This window comes from Labrus bergylta, chromosome 10, assembly GCF_963930695.1.
Source record: "Labrus bergylta chromosome 10, fLabBer1.1, whole genome shotgun sequence".
Lineage (NCBI taxonomy): Eukaryota > Metazoa > Chordata > Actinopteri > Labriformes > Labridae > Labrus > Labrus bergylta.
In genome coordinates, this window is record NC_089204.1 from 8,237,406 (window position 1) to 8,247,405 (window position 10,000).

A 10,000-nucleotide genomic window follows, 5' to 3' on the forward strand; every position below is an offset into this window, starting at 1 on the left:
TGTTTGAAACCATGGCAACAAAAAGGCGGGTGCAGAGGGGAGGGGCTTAGAGTGCAGCTTGTTCAGGCCTTTTAAAAATTATTAACTCAAGCAGCGGTCTGCCCGGTGAGCAGGTCCCAGATAGAGGGCGGGGCCTGGCCATTTAGGACTTTAAAACATCATTGTTACATTGAGAGGATCCATCAGTTCAAACACAACTCGTGACTCCATGAAGTCAGAATGAGCTGAAGCTCAAGGAAACGTCGTCTCTACGTTTCCTGTGATGTGTGAGCTCAAGATGAGGATTAAAAGGTTATCCATTTCTGTTTGAAACCATGGCAACAAAAATCCTGTCCTGAGCAGGCAGAGGGGAGGGGCTTAGAGTGCAGCTTGTTCAGGACTTTTAAAAATTATTATTATTTTGAGGGGAGGAGGTATGGATGCCTCGCTGCTTAAATATTTGTGATTATTATGTAAGACCTTTAAAGTCCACCCTTTCTGTGTCTGCTCTTGTGTTTCAACAGTTTGTGACAAACACAAATAACTTTCTTTTTGTCTTTCGTACCTAAGCAGGCCTCCTTGATCTCGGTGCGGTCCGTCCTCTGGATGATCTTGACCACGAAGATGACGGCCAGCGGCGTGAGGAAGGAGATGGCCTAAGAGGGAATAAAGACGAGAGGTTATTGAGTCATCAGAGACGCTCTATCTGCAGGTTAATCCTGAAACGACTTCAGCCTGAGGGAGACACGAGCAGCGATCCATTACTCAGAGTTAATTTGAAGCCAAACAAACCTCTTTACTGTTCATTAGGGTTTATGTGCAGCTCAGAGGAGATCTTTCAGCCTCCACAGCATGCAGCTCCTTATTCACACCGTTTTCACTCCTTTCAGCTCAATTTCATTTATTTCCTTAAAAACAGACCCCGAGTTTAGATTCCATCATTATTACACATTTCACTGAGTGTTTCTGTGAAGTTGCGAAACAAACTTTTAAACTGTAACTACTTTAAAGGTCCAATCAGTGAGATGTGTAGTGAGTGAAATGATAAAGTGACCTTACTATATGATCAGACATTAACCCCCATACGGCCGTTTTGGACGTCCCTCAGTTTGCCAGATATGAGAGCAGTTATCAGGTCAAACCAACAGGTGTTGCAGCGATGGAAGCAGTTGTTAAACAGGTTTTTCTGTTTATCACACGGCGAGCCTAGGATGATAGGTCTGCAGTGTAAAAACTACAATCTACTGAATATAGACTACAAAGAGATCATCAATGCTTTCTTATTGCCCCCCTTCCCCAAGTTCCTCTGGGGAGGTGTGCACCTAAACGCCCCCAGCTGCCCCCTTTCCTTGACACCTCCTGACAGTGTGTGTCTTAAAGTATCTCCTCATAAACTAAAGTTATACACCTCAGTGCTGTGAGCATAACTCAATTGTCACACATGTGAGGAGTCAGAAGAGGAACGCAGCGCTCACGAGGATCTCGGTTTAAATGGAAACACTTTGAAGAATAAAAACACTTTCAAGGTTTGATGAGCTAAATGAGCTTGTCTCATATTAAATTTAATATTTACAATAATACAGCTCCATCAGTATGAGAGTGCAGCTCCGTCAGTGTGAGAGTGCAGCTCCATCAGTGTGAGAGTGCAGCTCAGTCAGTGTGAGAGTGCAGCTCCGTCAGTATGAGAGTGCAGCTCAGTCAGTGTGAGAGTGCAGCTCCGTCAGTGTGAGAGTACAGCTCAGTCAGTGTGAGAGTGCAGCTCAGTCAGTATGAGAGTACAGCTCCATCAGAGTGAGAGTGCAGATTGCTTCTCTCCACATTCTCCAACTAGAGCTAACCGTGTTTGTGTCTGAAGGTCATCAGAGCTACATATACAGTATGTTTATGCTTTGAAAGTTAGACCTAGGGACGAAGCAGAGAGAGGGAGAACATGATGAAGGCGTTATGGAGACATTAGAGACTTTGATGATTCTTAGTGAATCAGAGCCTGAGAACACACTTCACTGTTCAGGAGGTTCTTGCTGTAACATAATTGGACACATCTATGAATAACAGTGGTAATATTGCAATCCTTTATTAAGAAATAATCCCACAGAGAGTGAATAACACAGTTCACATCTTAATGAAGGTCACAGTGAGTCATAGAGCAGACTCATGTAGATCTCTACAGCAGGGATAGACCCCGCTCACCTGCAGCGCTGCTATCAGCGAGATGATGCTGAAGAAATCTGACTGCTGGATGTTTCATCAGAGAGCTGTGTGGTCAGGAGAAAACCCCCCCAAGTCTTTTCTACCTCTTTCATTATTTACAGAGCTGTCAGAAGAAAACATCCCCCTGACACTGAAGTGAATATAATCTGTTGACAGTTTGATTAAAGGATGTCCGAGGTGGAAAAAGTGCACACATACTTTACTACAGCAGAAGAACAGACACTTGACTCTCTGGTTAAAATACAAGTTATGATTCTTCATGTTTTCTGCAGTTAAAGTGTCGAACTGTGCCGTCTCTGAAATGTCCTCAGTGTCAGAGTGTCTCTGAAGGACGTTTGTTTGTGTGCAAAGCTGACTGAAAGCTAACTGAAGCCAGCTGAAGTTCAGCTCAAATTTAGAGAAACTGGGGGTGCTGGTGGCACAGTGGTTAGTGTGCGCTCCCCATATGTGGAGGCTGTGGTCCTCTGGGTGGGTGGCCCAGGTTCGAGTCCCGCCTGTGGCTCCTTTCCCGCATGTCATTCCCCACTCTCTCTCTCCCTTATTTCCAGCTCTATCAACTGCCCTATCTCTCCATTAAAGGCACAAAAAGCCCAAAAATAAATCTGCGAGAAAGTGTTGAACTTTGTCTCTCTGCTCTGAATCTGCTGCTCGTCGTACGTCGGCCATGTTGGCTGGTGGACGTCTTTTACGTCCTTTTTTCACGTTACACCTGTCCTGTGTTGAGATGACCTGATGGAGGCACTAAGGAATCATCTCTTCTGCGTGATAGTGTTCATTCAGTCAGACTGAAATCCGTCTGCAGGTTGGAAGGTAGAAGTTAAGATATAAAATTTAAAAAAATACATGAACAGACGCACTTCTGTTAATGACTAAATCAGTGGTTTAATGAGTCTGAAACAAAGGTTTCAGAAATGATTAATGGAGCCCAACCGTCCTCATCAATCAGTTTGTACGGATAAAAATCGTTTTATTCTGACATGTTTCTACAATCTGAGGCCTCGCCCACTCCTTCTTCCTTCAAATACTTACGTCCACACGCTCAGTTCTCAAAATCATCTTCGTCCTCATGAAAACACAAAAACAAACTTTCACAGCTGTGACGAGCACACCAAGTGAACAATGATGTCCTCTCTAATCCTCTGAAATTACCATTTCATTTTCATTTTCAAAGTTGTTTCCCACCAAGTCTCATCTTAACCGGCGACCTCTGTCGTCCACTCAGGTGTCTCTGCTCGTCAACATAGTGGGAAAGGAACTGTGTTTGTATGTGTGAGCATGTAAAAAGTCCAGTTAGCAACGTTAGCATGGAGCTCTATGGGGATTGCAGCTTGGTTTCTTCTTCAAAATAAAAAGTTTTACTTAAACCAAATTTTGGAGGAATTGATTGGTTTGACAGTGTGACAGTTAGAGCTCAGGCTCAGGATGAATGAGTGATGTGAGAGGAGGAGCAGAGAGAGAGTGAGAGGCAGTCAGTCAGACTCCATCAGTCTGCAGAGACGTCAGCTAAACAAGCAGAGAGCAGGAGGTCTGAGCCGATTAATCTGCTGAGACATTTTCATCAAACAGCTAGCAGCAAAGAGGAAAGTTAGTACTCACACAGAAGAATCATCTGAACGACAGAGAGTCAGGACTGAGTCACCGACTCTTTTTAAACATCTGATTGATTGATATCTTTATTTCACATGTAATAAAACAACAAATGACTAAATCAATAAACGATATGAAGGTTAAACCCAAACATCAGATTCAGAATGTGGGGCGAGGGACCCCTAAGGGGGGGCCCGGGGTTATCACAGGGGGGCCCCCAGGTTATGACCAAGCAGCAACATGTGGTGTAGAAAAATGAAGCCGGTTGATAAGTGTAAGATCCTGCAGTTCCTCGAGTGCTCCTCCTAAAGTCTCTCCCCCCCCTGATACAAGGCTGATGTCATGCAGCGCCTCATTGGAGGTTAATTACACACTTTGTTTTACCTGTGAGACTGCACCGCACAAATCACGGATTTTCGGGGAGGTTCCAAAATCACGGAGGTCCCCAGGTAATACTCATCCTGTGTGAACAGTGCTTTAGAGCTGTGGTTCCCAACCTGGGGTCCAGGCCCTCCTAGAGGGGGCGCCACAGATCTCAGGGGGGGGCGTGAGGCTTGGTCGGCTCTGAGGTCGTTTAAATTATCATGTTTAAACATTTACATCGTTCATACAAAGGTCTTTAGGTAAGAACAATTGTGTAGGCAAATTCTGATTTTATCAATGATCACTTAAATTGGATCACTTATTTCATGGGGTCCTGAAGGGAGGGGGGGGCTCGAGTAGCAGCAGCTTCAGAGTTTGGAGGTACGCTCTCTACTGAAGTTGAACACCAAGAATCAAAGCGCTGATAGTTTTCTCATCGGGGACTGATTTGAAGCCCCCCCCCGGCCCCCCGCTGTTAGCTTTGCCGCTGCGTTCCCTGGCCCTCGTCGGGTCAGCAGAAGAATCAATAATGTTCTGTGTGTTTCTGGAGCACTAATTGGACTCTCTCTCTCTCTCTCTCTCTGTTGACACAAACATCTGAAGCCAAACGAGCCGAGCTCAGAAGTGGGTCAGTCTAAAAATACTCCGGTTCAGTACAGAACGAGGGAAACGGCCTTCAGAAGTCGTGCAGCCTTCATCAGGACCCACAGATTATTTGTTTCTCTTATCCAGAGTCCGTCTAGTCTGAGACCAAGACAAGACAAGATGATTCTGAGACGAGACCGAGACCTTCTTAAAGTGGACTTGAGACCGGTCTGGAGTAGAAAAAACAGAGCAGTGCCGAGGTTCAGTATCATCGTAGTATCAACATCGTAACATCATCCATCCATACATTATCTTTTACCGCTCGAGAGGCGGGGTTACACCCTGGACTGTCTGCTAGCCAATCACAGGACGTCGTAACCTGATATGTTTATATCTAAAGACGGATCCGCAGAAGAGATCTCCTCTAAGATGAGTCAGTTGACAAGTCAGTGCATGTGTTCAAGGGTTTGACTTCGTTTGGATGTTTTGCGGCTCCTCTTGTCAAACGGGCTCCTAAAATAAAACAACATTTATCTAAATTAAAGCTATGTATTATTATCACCCCACACACACACACACACACACACACACACACACACACACACACACACACACACACACACACACACACATTTCACACTGAGGCACTGTGAGTTAAAATTCTGCAGGCTGAGTTTCCTCAGGTTTTAAAAACAGCCAGCTTGTTGTTGCATCCTCGGAGTCGCCAGATTGGACCAAAATAACTCTCTGGAAATAGAAGCGTCCACACTGTGACTCATAGGAATCCTGGACGGAGCTCTGCGACGCCCAGCATGCTGCGCTCTAAAGCCATTGGAGCCTGTGATTGTGTTATTGAGCTTAAAATAAGCGCAGATGCTTCAGTGTGAGTGGGACAGCAGAGCCTGCCAGGAGAGTCTTCTGTTCTTTAATTTGCAGAGAGAGAGACAGAGAGATATGTTCAATCTGTAACTAACTGACACGTTCATGTTTAGGAATCACTCCTCACCACAGCATCATTAACGCTCTTCTCCTGGTTATCTGCATCGTGCTGCTCCTCAGACGTTTAATAAAAGAGTTTAACCGTCTGATGATCTCTGCAGCCAGGAGACATCAGGACTTACACAGAGAGCGTAGTGAAGAGCAGGTTTATTTAGTGAAGCTCAAAATCGGAGGATCATTAAAGACACAGCAGGTACTTACAAACATGACCCTCTTTGGGATGTGATCTGACTCCACCAGAGGGTTCCTGTAGAGCCACAGCTCCTCGGGCTGAATCACTCTCTCAAAGGGCTCCAGGAACTCCGTGAATCTGCAGCAAATGACAACCAAACACCAATCAGAGACCTGCAGCAGGTACTTTAACATTCAGCAGGAACTTTAACATTCATCAGGAACTTTAACATTCATCAGGAACTTTAACATGCAGCAGGTACTTCAACGCATCTGAGCGAAGTAGCTTCATGTTTAAAACCAAGTTAGGTAGAAGCCTTCAGTCTGCAGGGATCTGGTTGGAGACAGTGATGGATCTACTAACATCTACATGCCCTTCAGCCGGGCGTCCATCAGCCATCCTCTCTCTGCCCAGAAGCTGCAGTGTAAGGAGGAAACCCTCCATCCTGATCCTCAGGGGGACTCAGAGCAAGGACAGGTTTGCTAAAAGGATTCCTGTCCTGATACAAAAGAATTCATGTTCAGCTAATGTTCTTGTTTTCATCTCTACAAGCTGCAGGAAGAAATCAATTACAGCGTTTAATCTGTGTCAGAGAAACAGCGTGCAGCGCTGTGGAGGGTCTGAGTCCGCTGATAACTGTGTATGTGTGTGTGTGTGTGTGTGTGTGTGTGTGTGTGTGTGTGTGTGTGTGTGTGTATATGTGTGTGTGTGTGTGTGTGTGTGTGTGTATATGTGTGTGTGTGTGTGTGTGTGTGTGTGTGTGTGTATGTGTGTGTGTGTGTGTCAGGATGTTTAACAGACAGCAGGCTAATCAGCTGGTTTACACCTGTTTGACTCTTTGTGCATCACCTCAGAGACGTGATACTAATACAGTCGACGGGTTCTTCAATTGCATTTTCCCTTCAATCTTTTTCACTCTCCACAGATTGTTCACCTGCTCACACACTGTTCACCTGAACACACTCTGTTCACCTGAACACACTCTGTTCACCTGCATGTTCAGTGCATACTGAAACGAGAAAGAACCAATCACATGACAGAGGGTGAAGAACGTGGAGATGAATTTGATTGGATCATTGGCTTCGTTAAAGCCTTTTAATTGGTTGGAAATTAGTAAACGCCCCTGAGTGCAGGATGAGTGATCAGACGTTTTAAAACAATTTACAGGAAGAGAAAATACATTTATAATGATGTAGGAATACTGAGATCATACAGGAGACCATAGTCAAACCAGAAACATGCTTTTTCATTTCATGGGGACTTAAAACCTTTAAAGACAGGGTTGGTAATTTCCTCTAGATCCACTTTTTAAGATTGTGGTTGAAATTGTCTTTAGGTCCTGACAGAAATTAATAACTCATGGTGCAGACGTAGCACTAAGGGAATGCTACTTTCAAAGTCATGCTAGTTCTAGAAAATTACCAACCCTGCCTTTAACTTCCTTTTAAATTCAGTTTCCATTGACGTCTAAACCGAGCTTACCTTACACAGTGAGATGGCTCATGGAGTGAGAGCATAGCGCACCCTGTACTTCAGAGAGAACATGCCCCTATCTGCTCTTTGTACTTTTATTGTGAAATGCTGCTTGACCTACATGAAAGTACTTCCTGTGGTAATTAACAGAATGAACTGATTAAATGCTGCATGAGTTAACGTCTTTGTGAACGGACTAACAGTTAGTCTAACGGTAAATATCGAGGAGGATGTAAGAATGTAATCTGAGCGTCAGTCAGAATCAAAGAACTCTGCTTTCAAAGTGTAAGAGAAGAATCCTCATGGAACATCAAATATAAAAACAACCTGAGCCTCTCAGTACGTCTCCACCTCAACACTTTTTTAGAAAGCGTTTCGCTCTAAACATGAATCATCCTCAGCGTGTCCGTGCGGACAAATCAAATCTGTTTCTGATTCCAAATATGGTCGCCGTTACTTCCTGAATGGTCGGTTAATATCTGAACGTTGTGTCATAAATTCTGTCATAATCTAGTTTTAATTTGACGGGTCAGGTTTTTTGGCATTCCTGGTTTCAGTAAACATGAGGGAACTTTAAAGTTGAATGTTGGAGCTCCTCTGGGAAATAACCAAAACTGCAGAAGAAATGATTTCTAATCATCTCATGAAAGATTTTGAACCGACGGGAGGAATGCAATAAACGCTGCAGCTTCAGAGGCAATAAAAACCTCACTTTCCACGTCTGTATTTTCTTGTTTTTCAGGGACGATCACTTTCATGAGCTCGAGATGAAATCTCCTTTTGGACCTGGAATAATCTTCCTGCTGCTTTTTGGACAATCTGAATCCAATCTCCTCCAACAAATCAAAACCGACGTGAAGGATTCCCCTGGATTCCCCCTCCCATCGTCTTTTTCCAACTCCAGTCGGGTCGGAGCTCGCTCTGACCACTGCAGGCTGCAAACAGCACACAGTAATCACGCTGTTTGTGTCAATTGAGTTAATATGAGTGTAATGTGCAGGCTGAGATGAAATCAGACGTCAGACGAACAGTTTGTCCTGATGAGGAATCATGGAGGAGACGCCTGCCGAGGTAACGACTCACTCAGCGTGCGGCGCCATTTATCCTGCAGGAGATGATTGTAATAACACTGAATGAGAGAGGAGGGGAGAGGGGTGGGGGGCTGAGCTGCTTTAGAGTTCATAGACAAACTTCATGTTCATATTAATGACACAGATCAGCAGTGTGAAGAAGTCATATTACGGTGGCTGGGAAGTCCAAACCAAACCAAAGCTTGAGGCACATTTACATTTCATAAAAAAGCAAATTACATACTGCTACAGTGGCCAAAAGGGATCAAAATACATCCCGTCATGTTAAAAGTCATGGTGGATAGCTGTACTTTAGCTTCTAATCTCACAGAGCGGTGAGACGTTATCTCTGCTCTTAACGATCCCGAGCGCCGAGCTGCCCGCACGTTAAGAAGAGACAAAGATAAGAGGAAGACTTTGAAACACTAACCTTGCAGGACAGTCTCTTATCGACGCTCGGAGACGCTCTGACTCGGCTCTGCGTACTGAATGATGAGCTCTCTGAGCGCCCGTTAACACGAGGAACACCTGAACTCAGCACTTTCTGCCCGAGGAGAACGCCATCGCTTTAATCAGCTTCCGTTCGCTCTGAGTGGAGACATGACTGAGAGCAGGTCTGATCAGAAGAAATCCATGTTTCTGTATTCTGTGTTGTTCACTTTTTCTCTCCAACAGGAGGCGACGCTCTCCATGTTTACATTTCCTCAGCAGAAACAGATGAAGCGTTTTCCTGTTTTCCAGTAGAATCTCTGATTCTTCAGCATGTCACGTCTCACTCCTGACGATGTGTTTGCACGCGGGACAGTTTGCAGAAGTGATGAGCTCCCACTTGCACGACGTCTCTTTCTGATAGAAGGTTGTGGCACGTGTTCGCGCAGGTCGTCTGCTGAATAAACTTACAGAGACGTTTCTCCTGATTCATGGAAGATGTTGGATATAGCGTCGCATTACGTTTTGATGACTTTGACGTCTCAGGTTGGTCCGTGACCGGGAGGCGAGCCCCGCCTGAGGTGAAGAGAGGTCGCACACCGACAGAGCTGACGGGAGCTGCAGAGGACAAACTAAGGTAAAGACTGTGGGCAAAGTTTTTATCTGAACTCTTCATCCGATTGGCTGAAAAATATTTAAAATGTGGATCCTGATTTTGGCTTGACCAGCTCAGAATCCCTGATCCAAATGTGGCCTTTAGTGGTGATAGAAAGGGTTCATGAATGCTCTTCATTGGGACACCCCGGAGTCAGTGGTCCGGTTCAGCCCCCCCCCCCCCCCCCCCCGCCCCTAAAGGCAGGAAAGCTCAGCGCTGATTGGCTCTAAGAACGCAGCGTGGATCAGATCAATATTGAATAGAGGGAAACAAAGCATCGTCTGATCACATGGAAGCTGCCGTGTCATGGTGGACTGTGTGTGAGACTCTGTTTTCATGAATACCCCAAAAGCCTGCTGATACCTGATTGGTCAACACACATACTGAAATCCAAACCCCTGCATGAGTCCACATAAGCTCACCGTGTTTCAGGACTGATCCCTGCACAGTGTACACACTGTGTTGGATCAAACATGG

The 10,000-nt window shown here is 45.1% G+C and overlaps 1 protein-coding gene across 2 annotated transcripts in view; it reads right to left on the reverse strand.

Annotated features, from left to right (window-relative positions):
- plpp4 (phospholipid phosphatase 4) overlaps positions 1–10,000 on the reverse strand; it is a 56,468-nt gene that overhangs the window by 29,982 nt on the left and 16,486 nt on the right. For both annotated transcript variants that reach the window (XM_065959632.1, XM_020638263.2), the window contains exons 2-3: positions 5,926–6,034; positions 545–635 (exon numbers count right to left, since the gene is read on the reverse strand). In XM_065959632.1, the coding sequence (XP_065815704.1) occupies positions 545–635; positions 5,926–6,034 (200 nt within the window). The remainder of the gene's footprint in view (positions 1–544; positions 636–5,925; positions 6,035–10,000) is intronic.